Source organism: Zalophus californianus, chromosome 16 (assembly GCF_009762305.2).
Source record: "Zalophus californianus isolate mZalCal1 chromosome 16, mZalCal1.pri.v2, whole genome shotgun sequence".
Taxonomy (NCBI): domain Eukaryota; kingdom Metazoa; phylum Chordata; class Mammalia; order Carnivora; family Otariidae; genus Zalophus; species Zalophus californianus.
In genome coordinates, this window is record NC_045610.1 from 37226253 (window position 1) to 37244466 (window position 18214).

Genomic DNA, 18214 nt, shown 5'->3' on the forward strand with positions numbered 1-18214 from the left:
ATATATCCTCCCTTGCTTTTTAATATGTCATAAGCATTCAAAAATGATTCCAGAGCAGTTACAATTTTATAGAAGGAGCAGTTGAGTATGATAAAAATGCCCTAGCAGGGACCCAGTATTTGCTCTGGAGCCTAGAGAAGGCAGCCTGTCTATTGTTAACTTTCCAGAGCAAGAAGGAGCAAAAGCGGCATCAGCAGCCAGCCCACCACCAGCCCAATTTGCTGCAACTTGTAGGTGGGTCATGTGATCCTGAAACCAAAGGACCATTCCTCTTCAGATTGCAGGATGTGGCTGTGTAAAGATGACTCAAAACCACTGCACCCCTTAAAGGATCAAGCCCCCAACCTTGGGAAACTATGCCAGGAGGCAGGGAGTGCGACGCCATGTCTTTCTGGACAGTTTCTCCTTGTGGCTCCCGTCCCCATATCCATGGTTCCATCATTATTTTCCCTGAGGCTGCTGTAAAAACCACCTCACGGATCTTCCCTGTGTTCTCTCCCTTACAGCTTCTAATCCTTCCCACATATTCTGAAGGAAAACAGTAGAGGTAAAGTGAGATGTGCAAGATCACACACTACACAGGTCGCTCTCCAGCTCAAAATTTGTCAGTGTCTCCCCAGTGCACATTCGGTTGAGTTCAAAATCCTTGTTCTGACTTTCGTGTCCCTTCACGATAAAACGATAAAATTTTCTTGACAACTGTAATTTCCCTCCACCATCCAGTAAAAGTGTTATTAGCTATTCCTCAAGCAGAAGGTTTTTCCATCTTTGTTTACTCTTGTCGTTGCACCTGGAAAGCCCTCCTGCCCCTTGGAAGTCTGGTGTGTTCGGAGCCCATCTTGAATGCCATATGCGCCATTAAACACACATGGACCCACACTTCACTCCTTTTTATATTTGTCTCCCTCCTTTTACCGCTCATGGCACTTTATACTTTCATGGCACTTGATTTATTGTGCTTAAAAAACCCCACGAAACTATCTTGAGATCGAGATTTGCAGAAGTTAAAAGAAATGATACAGCGTGATCCTCTCTACCCCGTACTCAGTTTCCCCCGCTTTTAACATCTTGCAATATGACAGTACCATATCACAACCAGGACGCTGACCCCCACTCGTAGTTTGGATGAGGGGAGGAGAACACTTTTCTGTGATCTTATCCTTCACTTTCCTCCCTTTGTCAGCTGTTAGAGGGAAAAGGCTTGGTTCCCCTCTCCCTCGGTCTTCTCCCCAGGTTACCCCTTCCTTCCCTCACATCCTTTCAGCCTTAGTGAGGAAGGGACACTAGCTCCCTGTATCCACTGCCGCCCTGCCGCTGCTTCTCCCCAATGTCGGTGGCTTTATATTATTTAGTGGGACGTGTGGCCATTCTCTTTAGCCAGCTGGTTTGCCCGAGACAGTGAACGTTCTGCCCTGGTTTTCGGGGCGTGGGCGTGCGAGCTGGATCGGGAACTGCCTGCTGCTGGGCTTGGCGGGGACGAATCTCCTCGGATTCTGCCTCTCGGCGCCCCATCTCGGGCACCACCGTGGCTTTTAAACCTGCCCCTTGAGGCCAACTGCCCCGTGCTTAGGATAGAAAGTGTCCCAGGAAATGAAGTTCCTTTGGGCCGCGTTTAGTCTTTTGTTCTGGTGGGGGGGTTAGCCTGTGCAGCGCTCCCCGCCCCCCAGTCCTTCCACCTGAGGGCGCCGCGGGCGTGGCGCGTGCACCCGCGCACAGGTGTTTCCTCCCCCGCCGCCCGGGGCGCGCCCCCCGCCCGCCGCGCGCGCCACTTCCTGAGCGCGCCCGGGGCCCGCCGCCCCGCCCTGCGGCCAGGCCGGGCAGCTGCGGCAGCGGCGGCGGCGGCAGAGGTACAGGTGCCTCCGCCAGGCGACAGCCGCCTGCCAGCCCGCCGGCCCTGGCCCCAGGCCTTCACGCCCCTCTCCCGCCTCACACTCCGGCCTCCCCACCGCCCGGCCAAATGCAGGCCGTCGCCCTCCCCGAGGAGATCCGTTGGCTCATGGAAGGTAACGCCCCGGCCCAGCCCCAGGCCCGTCCCGACCCCCTGGGAAGTCCCTCAGGTGCAGAGCTGGAGGCCCGACCCGAGACGCCAGGGGGTCCCAAGACGGGCCTCTCTTTTCAACTCCATCACCCGCCGCCTTCTAGAACCTCAAGACTTCTAGAGCCCTCAACTCTGCACAGCCAGATTTTCATCCTGCCCGCTCAGGGTCCCATTCACTCCCCTCAGTTGCACATTTTCTTTTCCCACGAGGCGTCGCCACCCCTCCACGTCACCTCCGGCCAGGTTCTTGGGGTGCCCTCCATGTCACCCTGAGTGGTCTTTGGCCCGACCCTTTCTCCTCGGGACAGCCCCCCGCGCCTGTGGGGTTTTGCTTTCCTCCCTCCCCAGCCTCGAAGCCCCCTTACCTTCCCGCTCAGAGCTCCTTGAGGCTCTCCGGGGGCTGCGAGGGGCTCGTGGGATGCTGTTGGCCAAGGCCTGGGGGTTAGTGTGAGTTTTGTTGGCGCCGAAAAACCCGGGCCTCCCTTTGCCAACCTGCAGACTTCTGGGGGTCTTGCTGTCCACCCAGGGCAGGCGGATGCAGTAGTACGTTTCCAACTTTTCTAGAAATGCCCCATCCTGGTGTGTTTACCTTCAAACTATGGTGCCTAAGCAGTCCTCTGAAGAGTTAAGGCCATACTCAGCGACACTCCACAGATCCTTCTAACACTAACAAGAGACTTTTTTGCTAATGGGCAATATCACCTGCTCCATTCACACTTTTTTTCTGGAGAAAATAACTTGCTCTCCTGTAACTGACTTTCCTAGAAGGACAGAGGCCTGGAATCTGTGCTTGCATAAGGGGCCCAGGGGGAAACTACTCCGAATTAAGCCTTTTGGCATCCAAGTGACATTTTTGACACATGTTTAACAGATGGCCTGCTTTGGGCAGGTCAGACTTTTGGCAAGGGAGTATTTTTTTTTTTTTCAGTTTCTCTCAATTTAATTGGTTTTATATCTCCATTACCTTGTTATCTCAGTATAAATGCCTCCTAATCAAATATTTGGCAGTCCTTTTGGTCTCTGTTTGTAGCACTGTTTCCATTCTGGATTGCTTCTATGTAAAAGCTGTCAAGTAGGTATTTCTTTTGAGGTGAAGTTTCCAAAATCCACTTTACTTATGACCCGAGTCAATCTAAACTTTCAGCGTAGAAAACTATTTGTAGGGTAAAATAGCATCATCTGGGTGTCTGAGAAAAAGCAATCTAGCCTTTCCCTCTGCCCTTGGTTCAATATTGGATGTTGAATGTAAAGAGAGGCTGTTAAGTGTGGTGGTTTCTGGGAGAGAAGGAACTGTAGCAGAAAGGGTAATTCTGTCCTTGCATTAAAAAATATAAAGTGATTCTTCTTATTGGTATCTGTCATTTGATGAGAGAAGACTTATTTTACAAGTTTGTTAAACTATACTTCCGTTTTGTGTGCAGCCTTAGTAGAAAATTCCTTTTTATTTTCAGAGGCTTGCAGTGAAATCCACTCCTTTAACATTTTTGATGTGCAGTTCTTTATTGTTCAAAACTGACACTTTGGTAAACAACTCATTTCTGCACCTGTCACCTTCCTTTAGCTTAGATTATTTTCTTGTTAGCTGACTGTTTTTAATTGAAGTCTTCAGATCTCCTTCTAAAGCAGAACCTTTGTTTGCTGACAAGTAGAGCAGGGTATGAATGGAGATTAATTGCATGTCACATACTTCTGTGTCAAACTTGCTGTGTCTTAACAATCTCTGTTGGTGCTTGGGTCTTTAGAATCTACAGAGGAGTCTGAGATTAAATTTTAAGGAGCTTCATTGGTTAATGCATTTCTTTAAGGCTTTTTTTTTTTACAGTTTGCAATCAGAATCTGAATCTGAAGTAGAGGGGGGAAGAAGGTAAAAGTGGGATTCCAACCAATAATTCTACTAAAAAATGTTGGAGGACTATGGTTTTGAAAGGTTCATGTAATCAGCAACACATTGGTTATAGGTTTTTTTTTTTTTTATGAAAGATAGTCTCTGGTGTAGACCATCAGAATTATTCATTATACTACAAATAATTTGTGGATATTAGAAACCCATAATGGCCTTCAATTTATTGTCGTTGCTGTGTACTTGTCTTCCCACCACACACACTTTTTAAGGTTAACTGTTGACAATTAGAAAATATGTAGGTCCTGATCTCTATATCGTCACTCAGTGGAGAGAGTCACAAGGTGAGGGAGCTGCTACTTTGGGGTTGCCCACATGGCTGTGGGGGTAGAGTTTCCACAATGAATTACTACTTTCATAAACCAAGGCAGAAGCATTTTCACAGTGATTTAACGCTGACCATCACAGCCATAACTTAAGCATTTATTTATTTATAACTACATGAGCATAAATGACAGGGGCGTTTTTTGACATGATATGTGTGCTTTCAAAAAACAAAATATGCAAAGCATTATGAAAGGTTTATGCCAAAATTTTGTTTAATGAAGAAGGGAACAGAAATGTTGAAGGTCTAAAATTAATTTTGTTTAAGGATAAAATTTTAAACATTTGAAAATGTTTCATTTGACCCAGAAACTCTACTTCTGGGAATCCGTGTTACTGAAATTAAAGGACATGAAGTCTAGGTACAAAGGATCCATCTTAAATGTGCACGCTTTGGGAAAGGTGGGGCGATGGTATGAATGAATTATCCATCTTACGGAATATTTTGTAGTCATTAAAAAGAATGTGAAGGATCTGTATATACTGGCTTGGAAAGTGTCCATATTTTTAAGACTAATAATATATATAATCCATTTTTTCTTGAAAACGAATAAGTGAACCACCCCCTCCCTCCCATATATTATATATATTTTTTGTAGGCCTAGGAAGAAGTAAGAATATACACCTAGCTGTTAACATTGGTTTCTTTGGCAGGGGAATGAGAGGGTGCGGGAGACAGAGATTATCACTTTTATTTCATACATCTTCATGTTGTGATGTTGACCATGTATTACTTTTGTTAATCAGATAAACAACCAGTAGCGTTATTTAAAAGAAAAAGGAACAAACAAAAGACAAATAGAAGCTTGGAGAGGTCATAGTGGTCAGAGTGGTAAAGGACCAACCACTAACCAAGGTTATGATTATGTTTTTCTCTTGTTAGCTCTGGGTGTGTGTGTAGTTTTTTTTAATTCTTTCTTGGATTTTTGGCAAATGTTAAAGCAGCTAGGGTACTTTCAGAATAACTCAGGAAACAGCTTCCTCAGATAGACTGTCAAGCTCTTACGGAAATCGTAACTAGTCCATATCAGCAAATAAGTACCTTACAGATAAGTAAAATGAAAGGTGTTTACTGCTTTATTGAAAGAGGAGGAAATATTCAGGTCTGTTTTCAAATTATCAGGCTTCAGATGTAGAAGTTATCTTTTTGTTTTTGTTTTGTGATAACCATACTGAAAACAAAAACAATGGAGTGCTGGCAGTTTGCATAATCTTTGTTCCACAGATATAAACATAATCAGTTTCTTCCTTTTCTTTGTATCCCTGCTTTTTGAAGTCAGAAGCACAAGAGGCAAGTGTGAAAGAGGTAGAATATATATTTCTTCAGTTCAAATGTGCTGTGTGTGATGGAATGGGGCTTACTGATTTTATCCTAATAAGCTAATAGGTCCCACCTACCTTCGAGGTACATAAATCCTGCTGGGAATATGGAGTAAAGCAAAAACAAGACAAACAAAAAAACCATCCACATCCAGGCTGCATTTAGTAGCAATTGCTGTGTTAACACTAATTCTGATATGCCTATGGTTACTTATTTTTAAACTTCTTTGGAAAGAAGCAGTCATTAATCATTTCCTTCTAGATTGTTCTCCAGATTCGTATCGGTCGATGCAGCCAACTATAAAATCCTTTTCAATATAGTAAAATTCCAACCCTGTGGAACTCGCAGAAGTGAGCTGCTCTGGAGAGCTGAGGATATTCTCTTTAAGCACTCTAACTTTTTATCATAAATATTTATGATCAATCTTTTTTCTAAAACGTATTAGGAATTTTTCTCCCTTCTTCAACCAGCCAGCCTGTGTTCAAAGGAACTGGCCTTTGAACAATTTAACTCAAGAGTTGTTACAGTGAATATCGGTTATCATATTATTTGTGGAAATATATTCAGTTGTTTAGGGATGACTCTGCCGTAATTGTCCTGCGGCTGCTTTGCGCATGTTGAAGTCTGTTTTGTAATTGTATTTTTGTCACTTTTTTCCTACTGTGAGGCTGGGCCTATCACTTTACACCATGCTCTGTGTGTTGTATCTGCAGTGCTACTAGAACATCAGGTAATCAAGCTTGTTGGAATTGATACGTATAAAAGAAGTTATGAAGGGCTCTCTTGAACACAGTACCCTGATCTTTAGGTGTGTCATGACATGCATTTTGGCTGTTCAGAGTCATTTTTGCTTAATTTGTGATAACGGATTGTTTTCTAGCTAGGTTATGCTACCGAAAGCTGAGACATAACCACAATACTTCATTTTGGTTTTTATGTTAAATTTTTCTCTGATTATAAAAGTAATAATGCTCATTGTAGAAAATTTAGAAAACACACAATGATAATACAGTCACCCATTCTCAACAACTGTTAAATTTCCATGTATTTCTTTCAGTTTTTATTATATGTACATACTTTCAAAGTTGGGACATAGTGTGTGGGTAGTTTTATATTCTGATCTTTCCATTTACAGTCTTTCAGTTGCTAAGGTCTCCTGAGCATTTTCTTAGATCATTAAAAAAATTTTTTTCCGGCGCCTGGGTGGCTCAGTTGGTTAAGCGACTGCCTTCGGCTCAGGTCATGATCCCGGAGTCCAGGGATCGAGTCCCACATCAGGCTCCTTGCTGAGCAGGGAGCCTGCTTCTCCCTCTGACCCTCCCCCCTCTCATGTACTCTCTCTCTCTCATTCTCGCTCTCTCAAATAAATAAATAAATCTTTAAAAAAAAAGATTAAAATTTTTTTTTCCTGGTGATTTAGAAGTTATACATTCAGGTTTTATTCCACTGGTTGCTTTCCCGTTATGGCTTTAAAAAAAGTACCATGTCCCTTTGATTTAGCAACATTAAGAATGAAACGGTACCTTTTGACTCTTTCTTCCAGTATGAAATGTGAAATTGTTGCTCTCATCTGAGATTTTAAGTAATCTCTGTACCCAGCATGGGGCTCGAACTCACACCCAGAGATTAAGAGTCCCATCCTCTACTGACTGAGCCAGCCAGGTGCCCCTCTAATCTGAGACTTTAGACTCAGAGAATTGTTCATGTTTTATTATGTATATTATATTACAATAATTATTTTTGACATTTGTGTTATATTTTAAAACCATAGCTATAATGCTGTTTTTTCCCCTTAATTTGTTCATTGCTTCCTTTTGGTACCATGGCTTTTTCATTCTTGAACTTTCAATTTTATCTCTTAGATATTTAGCCTGGTATGGTAACCACTAGCCACAGGTGGCTATGTAAGTTTAAATTAAACAAAAAATTTGCTTCTTCAATTGCAGTAGCTATATTTCAGCTGCTCAGTAGCCGTACTGACTACTGGATTAGGCAGAGCGTAAAGCCCTAGTAGATGATGATCTAGAATATAATCCTGAGTGAATTTCTCAAAGAGGGTTCTTTGATACTATGCTTACTGATTCCCTGCATGTCTGAGAAGGTGTCTATCTAGTTTCATATAAACTTGGGCGTGGGCATAAAATTCTCGGTTTATACTCTGCCTATTCCTTCCCCTTCCTACTAATTCACCCTCTAGAAGTGTTCCATTATCTTCTGGTCTTCAGTTTTGTGGAGAAATCTGATGCCTGATGTATTTCTTTTATAACCTATTCCTTCCACCTCCTGCCTGGATGTCTATAAGATATTGTTCTTTGCTCTCAGAAGTGTCACTAGATAGTGTTGAGGTCTTAGGTTTTTAAATAATTTTGCTCAGTTTGTGATTAACACTTTTGATCTGTAGACTCAGGTCTTTCTTAAACTTGGGAAAGTTTTCTATTATCACTACTTCTGCTCCATTTGCTTTATTTTGTCACAATGGGGTTTACATTATGCATATACTGGATCCCAATCTACTCTCTTTTTCATCTTTTTTATTGTTTTATCTGTCACTGACTTCATTATGATTTTAAGTTCAGCATTCATTTTTTAAAAAAAATTTCCATATATTTTTTCCTTACCACTCATTGTTTCATTTTCATTATATTTACAAAGCTCTGGCTTGTAGATATAATGACTTTTTGTATGTTTTGAGATTATGAATTAGAAATTTTCTATACATTTCTGTTCTTTAATAATAAATTTACTTCAGAGGGAGGTATTTTTTTCTAGTTCTTCTCTTTTGAACTTTAGTGTTTTCTCTTTGAACTTTAGTGTTTTCTCACAGCTCCTGTATGGTTTTTTTCGTGTGTTCCGTTTGCCTACATTCAAATCCTGACTCTGCCACTTTCTTGCTACCTGTTTGACTCTGGGTCTCAGTTTCCTCATCTGTAAAATGGGTATAATAATAGTACCTATCTCATAGAATTTACATGAAGAATAAAGGAATGAATGTTTGAGAAGAACTTACAACAGTATCTGGCATGTGTTATACATGCTATAAATATTTGGTAAAATTTTTAAAAATTATTTTCTTTGAGAAAATCCTATCAATTTTTTGTTGTTGTTAATTTGTTTCGTTTTGTTTGCATTTGTCTCTTCATAGGAAAGCTCCTAGACATGGCCTTTTGCCTATGTTGGTGATTTACCTTGGCTTCTCTAAATTAGGGGGAGTTCGTAGAGTTTGTTTCAGAGTCTCCTCCATTTCCTTCGTTCCTTAGATTAGAGTCCAGTAATCATTCTGTGAGAGACTTTATGGAAGAAGCATAGAGGAAATCTGCTTCATTGCTAACTTAGGAAAAATATGGGTTCCTTACCTTGTTATAGAATGCTGTGTCTGTGCGTATGCATGTGTATGTGTGTAAAATAGTCCTTTTGCATTACTCCTCCATTGAAAAAAAATGAAAAGTTTATTCTTCCTCTTCTTCCTTTTTGTTTTTTAATATATATATATATTTGGGGGGGCGCTTGGGTGGCTCAGTTGGTTAAGCATCTGCCTTCGGCTCAGGTCATGATCTCAGGGTCCTGGGATTGAGCCCCATGTCAGGCTCACCACTCAGTGGGAGTCTGCTTCTCCCTCTGCCTCCCCCCCTCCATGGCTCATGCTCCCTCTCTCTTTCAAATAAATAAGTAAAATCTTTTAAAAAGAAAAAAATTTTTTTAGTTGGTAGAAATATTTGAATTTCTTTGTGGGTATAGCCTAGATATTAAGTGGGCTGCCCAGACCTTTTGAACTCTAGGCATGATCTATTCCCCACGGAAGCCCAAACATCTCCTCAAAATCCTAATATTTCTCAAGGAGCATGCATTCTCAGGGTTGCCTTTCCTTTCAGGCTCTTAGCTGCCCTAAGTCATGTGGGCATAAACTTGTGGATCCCAATTCAGGTGATTTTATCTGTCAGGGGACTTTTGGCAACACATGGACATTTTTTTTTTTTTTTTTTGTCACAACTGGGGAGGATGCTGCTGTCATCTAGTGGGTAGGGGCCAGGCATGCTGCTAAACTTCCTGCAATGCATAGGACAGCCGCCACAATAAAAGAATTACACAATCCCAAATGTCAGTAGCGCTAGATTGAGAAACCCTGGTCTACACATATCCTTTTCCTCAGTTTCCACAGAAGCCTACCCGTGTGAAGCCCGTGTGACAGTAGATGACATCACTAGAGATTTAGGGGGTGCCAGGAGAGGGAGCCAGTGTTTACATAGCAGTAATGCAAATTATTTCAATTTGAATATTAGGCATCGCTATTCCTAAGCCCTTTTGCCATCCCAGTCATCAGAGAGTGCTCTCTGGCCCTTCATCTGAGGTGGTTCTCAGCCTTACGCCTTCTCACAGGCCCTTTCTCCCTTTATCATATCTGGAGCAAAACCAAAAAAACAAAAACAAAAACAAAAAAAACCCCAACTCTATTTCCCTTGCCATCTGAAAAGATAGTTTAGCTATCTGGTTAGTTGTTTAGGTTCCCCCTAACACCCACACACAGAGAAACAAATTATTTTTCCAAACGGTGACAGTTCTCTAAGAGGAATTCTGGTGCCAGCTATTAAGATAATAACATTCTTAACCTCATTATGTAAGTGTAATACCTAAACAATTTTCAATCATTTTAAGTATTGGAAAAATAAGGTAAGTTTCAAGTTTTACCATCATCTGAGAACCTTAACATATTGACATAACTATCATAGATCTAATTTTTTCACGTTATAAGCCATTACACCCTACAGAAATCCTATAATTTCTGCTACATTTATTCATACTTATTTCCCCTGTGTTTCCAAGTTCATTGCTTGCTTTTCCGGTTTGTCAGTGCTGCATTTATAGGTTAGGTGATTATAACAGATGGCTTTTCAGGTTTGGAGTCTTTGAGTTCCACTGTTTAAATTTTACTATCCAGCTTTTACGTGGAAGATGGGACAGATGTGGGCTCAGGAAAAAAGTGGTCTTAACATCCAGAGGGCAAACTTTCCTGAAGGCTGATGGACTTGATAAAATCATTTATGAGTTACCTAAATTCTCATCCAGGGTCTCCTCCTAACATTGTTGACATTCCAATATTAGGATGTTACAGGGAAATAAGGTTTTTATTCACATAATAGGAGCGTTGCTAAAATGTGTCCAGTGACACATATTTATGCTTAGGTAAATTAATAGTATAGTTTAGTTGAAATTAATTAAGATAGTGTACCTTATAAATCAAGTATGTGAAGTATGCTGGGGTATATCTCTTTTTGTTTATTTTATTTTGTATTATTTTTATTGAATGCAATATACTTCCAGGAAAATGCTTAATCATTAATAAACAGCTCAGTGAATCTTCACAAAGGAAAATATCCTCTAAACAATGGCAAGACTTTGTTTACCAAAACTTCCCGAGACCCTCTGTGTCCTTCAGTAACTACTCACACCTATAGGCAAGCACGTCTCTGATATCTAAGAGCAAAGTTCACTTTTGCTTATTCAGTCTCGCAATATCTTCTCATGTATCTGGCTGTTTTGCTCAACATTTGCTCAACGTATGCAGAAAATATCTCTAAACTGAACCATAATAAACCTTCTTAAAATCACACTGCCTTTAGGGGCGCCTGGGTGGCTCAGTCAGTTAAGCATCCAACTCTTGCTTTTGGCTCAGGTCATGATGTCAGGGTCATGAAATCAAGCCCCAAGTCGGGCTCCACCCTCACCGTGAAGTCTGCCTGAGATTCTCTCCCTCCTTCCTCCCACTTGCGTGCTCTCTTTCTAAAATAAGTAAGTACATAGAATCTTAAAAAAAAAAAAAAAATCACACCGTCTGTCTGTCTTTCTTTCTTTCTTTCTTTCTTTCTTTCTTTCTTTCTTTCTTTCTTTCTTTCTTTCTTTTCTTTCTTTCTTTCTTTCTTTCTTTCTTTCTTTCTTTCTTTCTTTCTTTCTTTCTTTCTTTCTTTCTTTCTTTCTTTCTTTCTTTCTTTCTTTCTTTCTTTCTTTCTTTCTTTCTTTCTTTCTTTCTTTCTTTCTTTCTTTCTTTCTTTCTTTCTTTCTTTCTTTCTTTCTTTCTTTCTTTCTTCTTTCTTTCTTTTTACACTGCCTTTAAAATAATTTTTCCTTTCTGGTAGCTTTTTGTGTGAGCCTCTTCATCCCTCAATCCATCCGTCCATCCATTCCTCCCTCCCTCCTTTTCATCCTTCCTTTCCTGTACTTTATTAAGGTATGATTTATATACATAAAATGCACTAATCTTAAGTGTTACAACTCTCTGACTTTAATACAGGTATACACTTGTGTGACTACCACCCAGATTAAGATATAAACATTTCCATCAAAATGGAAACCTGGAAGGTTTCCTTTCCAGTCAGTAACCCTCCCCAGAGACAACTGCTATTCTGACTTCTGTCATCATGGGGTAGTTTTGCTGTCAGTATGATCTCTTTTGTGTCTGTCTTCAACATCATATTTTTGCGATTTATTCATGTAAAATGTAACACAAGGTTTAAAATAAGTTCTAAACAAACTGAAAGTCATTTTCCCCCACTAAGTTACTTCTATTTAATTGGTATGAAAATAGACAAGATTTCCATGAAGGCTTCCATTATTAGGGGTAGGAAAAATGAAACACCGAAGTTTTAGAGGTTTAATTTTAGTGAGACATTTAAGAGTTTCAGTTCTATCTTACCCTTTTTGCAAAGTAGTATTCCATTGTGTGAATATTCCATAATTTGTTTATCCATGTTTCTGCTGATGGGCATTGAGTTGTTCAGTTTGGGGGCTATTATGATACAGCTGCTAGGAGCATTCTTGTATAACTTGTTTTGTGAACATAAGCACTCATTTTTCTTGGATAAATATCTAGGAATAGAATTACTGGTCATAGGGTAGATAAATGTCTAATTTTATTAGAAACTCCAGTTTCCCAAAGTGATTATACTTATTTTACCCTCCTTCCAGCAGGGTATGAGAGTTCTCAGGGATATATTTTTATTGTGGAATGTTTGCATAACATAGAAATATATAGACTACTTGGTTTCTTTAAAAACATAATAGTGTTGTATACTTTTCCATGTGGATCTATCTATCCATGTATGTACATAAATTGCCACATGGTGTTTCAAAATTTATTTAACTATTCTCCTATTGATGGATGTTTCGGTTGTTTCCAACTTTTTTTCCATATTTCCACAATGCTGTAGAGAACATATGTATATGTGCATCTTTGTGTACACGTGCAAATATTTCTGTAGGATAAGTTTCTAGACACTCAAACGGAGATTGCCAACATGTTAATCCTAGAATTTTAGCTTGACCACTAGTTAAAACTTAATCTAAAGTACTCTCTGTGTTTTAGTTTCTGGTTTTTGTTCTGTCTGTGCTGTGAATATACAGGTATTGTCATTTTTTTCCCCCCACAGGAGGTAGAATGAGATTTAAAAATATAAACACCACACACTTCTTGGGTCATGGGGCAGAAACAATCAGCAGGTTGAAGCAAATCACACCCAGAACATGCTGGTAATTTCTCTATTGTATGTGGACAACTTCCTGCAAGTCAAAACAAAGCTGGTGGGGGTATGATTTTGGCCTTGCCAATAAATTTACCTCTTTTTTAAATAAAGATTTTATTTATTTATTTATTTATTTATTTATTTATTTGAGAGCGAGAGAGAGAGAGAGAAACAGCACGAGAGGGTAGAGGGTCAGAGGTAGAAGCAGGCTCCCTGCTGAGCAGGGAGCCCGATGTGGAACTCAATCCCAGGACTCCGGGATCATGACCCGAGCTGAAGGCAGTCACTCAACCAACTCTTAACAAAGGGCAAAAAAATATATGCCTTAAGGATTGCAATGAAATGCCAGATCAAAAATGTAACACAAGGTTTAAAATAAGTTCTAAACAAACTGAAAATCATTTTTCCCCACTAAGTTACTTTTATTTAATTGGTATGAAAATAGATAAGGTTTCCATGAAGGCTTCCATTATTAGGGTAGGAAAAATGAAACACTGAAGTTTTAGAGGTTTAATTTTAGTGAGACATTTAAGAGTGACTGCTGAAATTCTAAAGATCTGATATGTTTAGTGTACCTGTGACAGGGAATCAGGAATTTTTGTTCGTTTCTACCAGAAGCTGTCAATGAGACTTGTAGAAGTTGGATTAGCAACCAGTCTGGTTTCTTCTGTAAAATGGGAATATGTAACTTAAAGGAATAGTTGTGATAATTTATTTAATGTAAAGAATACCCAGAGATCTTAGTAGTAAAAAATGTGACCCATAAGTAGCCTTGTAAATGGACAAGGTCAGATATTTGTAGAATGTCAGAAACTTTCACTTGTCTACAAAACCTAGTGGTTTTGAATGCAAACTGCCAAGAATCTTTTTAGTTGGCCTTGGATCCTGCAGCAGTTTTTCCCACGGGTGTGAGGATCATTTTATGTCTACAGTGTTCCATATACCCTCTGTTCCCTTGTCCTTCTGTCTTCTTTTCCTATTTTCTTTTCCTACTCTGACTTGCTGGAGTAGATGTAAGCTGCTTAGAAGCTGAGGGAATCCATAGATCAATGGAACAGAATCGAGAGCCCGGAAATGGACCCTCAACTCTATGGTCAACTCATCTTTGACAAAGCAGGAAAGAACGTCCAATGGAAAAAAGACAGTCTCTTCAACAAATGGTGTTGGGAAAATTGGACAGCCACATGCAGAAGAATGAAACTGGACCATTTCCTTACACCACACACAAAAATAGACTCCAAATGGTTGAAAGACCTAAATGTGAGACCGGAGTCCATCAAAATCCTAAAGGAGAACACAGGTAGCAACCTCTTCGACCTCAGCCGCAGCAACTTCTTCCTAGAAACATCGCCAAAAGCAAGGGAAGCAAGGGCAAAAATGAACTATTGGGATTTCATCAAGATAAAAAACTTTTGCACAGCAAAAGAAATAGTCCACAAAACCAAAAGACAACCGACAGAATGGGAGAAAATATTTGCAAATGACATATCAGATAAAGGGCTAGTATCCAAAATCTATAAAGAACTTATCAAACTCAACACCCAAAGAACAAATAATCCAATCAAGAAATGGGCAGAAGACATGAACAGACATTTTTCCAAAGAAGACATCCAAATGGCCAAGAGACACATGAAAAAGTGCTCAGCATCGCTCGGCATCAGGGAAATCCAAATCAGAACCTCAATGAGATACCACCTCACACCCGACAGAATGGCTAAAATTGACAAGTCAGGAAACGACAGATGTTGGCGGGGATGTGGAGAAAGGGGAACCCTCCTACATTGTTGGTGGGAATGCAAGCTGGTGCAGCCACTCTGGAAAACAGTATGGAGGTTCCTCAAACAGTTGAAAATAGAGCTACCCTATGATCCAGCAATTGCACTACTGGGTATTTACCCCAAAGATACAAATGTAGGGATCCGAAGGGGTACATGCACCCCAATGTTTATAGCAGCAATGTCCACAAGAGCCAAACTGTGGAAAGAGCCAAGATGTCCATCGACAGATGAATGGATAAAGAAGATGTGGTATATATATACACAATGGAATATTATGCAGCCATCAAAAGGAATGAGATCTTGCCATTTGCAACGACGTGGATGGAACTGGACGGTGTTATGCTGAGTGAAATAAGTCAATCAGAGAAACATGTATCATATGACCTCACTGATATGAGGAATTCTTAATCTCAGGAAACAAACTGAGTGTTGCTGAGTGGTGGGGGTTGGGAGGGATGGGGTGGCTGGGTGATAGACATTGGGTAGGGTATGTGCTATGGTGAGCGCTGTGAATTGTGCAAGACTGTTGAATCACAGACCTGTACTTCTGAAACAAATAATACAACATATGTTAAGAAAAAAGAAAAAGAAGAAGATAGCAGGAGGGGAAGAATGAAGGGGAGTAAGTCGGAGGGGGAGACAAACCATGAGAGACGATGGACTCTGAAAAACAAACTGAGGGTTCTAGAGGGGAGGGGGGTGGGGGGATGGGTTAGCCTGGTGATGGGTATTAAGGAGGGCACGTTCTGCGTGGAGCACTGGGTGTTATGCACAAACAATGAATCATGGAACACTACATCAAGAACTAATGATGTAATGTATGGTGCTTAACATAACAATAAAAAATAAAAAAAAAGCTGAGGGAGTCTATGTTTTAGGGCAGCTATGAATAATAAAAGGAAGATATATCTTTGCCAGAACTGAGTTTACCTTATAAATATGGGACTTAAAATCATCATATATTACTTCAGTACAAAATATTGTATATTGCTACAAGCCTGCCTTCCAGAGTAATCTTTCACCCACTGCCCCTCTCACCTCTAACCTTCATGTTCTGCCATCTAAGTTGAAATTCTTTCAGTCTCTCCATATGAACTGAGATCTGTCACCTCAGGACCTTTGCACATGATGTTCCCACGCTTGTGCCATTCTTTTCCTAGTTCCAACTCTGCACCTGCTCCCACCCAAAACATACATACTTGGCCTGCTAATTTGGGAATTCCAGATAAAAGGTCAGTTCTCTAAGGGTCTCCCCTGACTTACTTTCCTCTCTAGACAAGGTGCCTCTACCATGGGCCTGTGCCTCCCTTACTTTTCTTATTAAAACTCCTATCACAATGTATTTTAATGGCCTGTTTAAGTCTGTATTCTTTGCTAGACTGTCAACTCTTACAATAGAGTTTAGGTCTATCTTACTCACTTTTTTCAGTACTTAGCATGTATTAAGTATTCCATAAATATTTGTTGAAGAAGGAAGACATTTAGGGAAAAGTGGCATTGTTGATGGTATGTTTCTGATTTTGTCTTTTCTCTTTGATGTGAAGACATTTATACCATGTGGTTTGTATTGCTCACTTACCAGCTGCAGGCAATGATGTGCAGACCCTGTAACATCGAGTATTCTATATGGTGAAAGCTGTGGTCTCAGAGGTGCCTCAGGAATGTTCTTACACAGTGGTGTTTTTCACACTGGACTTTGCAATTGCAGGAGCCTAAGGCACCCTACTGTGGCAGGATGTGATGTTTATAGAAGAGTTCTTATTTGTAAAAAGTTGATTGCTTAACAGAAGACCTACAGATAGCTCAGTTAAATATGGAAAGTGATATGTTGAGGGACCTTTTAAAATGTCTTTCCTGTTCGGGCGCCTGGGTGGCTCAGTTGGTTAATCAACTGCCTTCGGCTCAGGTCATGATCCTGGAGTCCCAGGATCGAGTCCCGCATCGGGCTCCCTGCTGAGCAGGGAGTCGGCTTCTCTCTCTGACCCTCCCCCCTCTCATGTGCTCTCTCTCTCTCACTCTCTCAAATAAATAAATAAAATCTTTTAAAAAAATAAAATAAAATGTCTTTCCTGTTCAGTGATGGGTGGTGTGTTTCTGAGCAGGGTTGCTCGGGCATCTTCAGGTCATAATCACAATAAGCAGCAGCATCTTCTAAATTGAAAGATAAATGTATTATATATTGAGCTGTAATTTTCTTTCCTTAGTATCTTTATCAAGTTGTGATGCCAGGGTTATGCTGGCTTCATAAAATGAGTAGGCAAGTGTGTATAATACTGGAAATATAATATAGCCCTTGTTTTTAACTTATTTATATCTTTATTCATCTAATAAGGTGTGGGTGTAAATTTGGATCTGATTTTTTTATGTTTTTTAAATTTTTATTGTTATGTTAATCACCATACATTACATCATTAGTTTTTTTAAATAATTTTTTATTGTTATGTTAATCACCATACATTACATCATTAGTTTTTTTTAATTTTTTATTGTTATGTTAATCAGCATATATTACATCATTAGTTTTTGGGCATCATTAGTTTTTGATGTAGTGTTCCATGATTCATTGTTTGTGCATAACACCCAATGCTCCACGCAGAATGTGCCCCTTTTAATACCCATCACCAAGCTAACCCATCCCCCCACCCCCTCCCCTCTAGAACCCTCAGTTTGTTTTTCAGAGTCCATCATCTCTCATGGTTCGTCTCCCCCTCCGACTTACTCCCCTTCATTCTTCCCCTCCTGCTATCTTCTTCTTTTTCTTTTTTCTTAACATATGTTGCATTATTTGTTTCAGAAGTACAGATCTGTGATTCAACAGTCTTACACAATTCACAGCGCTCACCATAGCACATACCTCCCCAATGTCTGTCACCCAGCCACCCCATCCCTCCCAACCCCCACCACTCCAGCAACACTTAGTTTCCTGAGATTAAGAATTCCTCATATCAGTGAGGTCATATGATACGTGTCCTTCTCTGATTGACTTATTTCACTCAGCATAACACCCTCCAGTTCCATCCACGTCGTTGCTGGATCTGATTTTTATAAAATATTTTATTTATTTGTTTGACAGAGAGAAAGAGAGAGAGAGTGTACAAGCAGGGGGAGCCACAGGCAGAGGGAGAGGGAGAAGCAGGCTCCCCGCTGAGCAAGGAGCCCGACGCAGGGCTTGATCCCAGGACCCTGGGATCATGACCTGAGCCGAAGGCAGACACTTAACCATTTGAGCCACCCAGGCACCCCCCTAGACCTGATTTTTAAAAAACAGATGAGACATGGGCGCCTGGGTGGCTCAGTCGTTGAGCATCTGCCTTTGGCTTGGGTCATTATCCCGGGGTCCTG

General features: G+C 40.5%; 1 protein-coding gene across 1 annotated transcript in view; it reads left to right on the plus strand.

The window, feature by feature from the left end:
• The first annotated feature begins 1815 nt into the window (after window positions 1–1815).
• The window catches only part of SKAP1 (src kinase associated phosphoprotein 1), a 273902-nt gene continuing 257503 nt past the window's right edge, over window positions 1816–18214 (plus strand). The window contains exon 1 of the mRNA XM_027624535.1: window positions 1816–2003. Coding sequence (XP_027480336.1) covers window positions 1958–2003 — 46 coding nt within the window. The 5' untranslated portion in view covers window positions 1816–1957. The remainder of the gene's footprint in view (window positions 2004–18214) is intronic.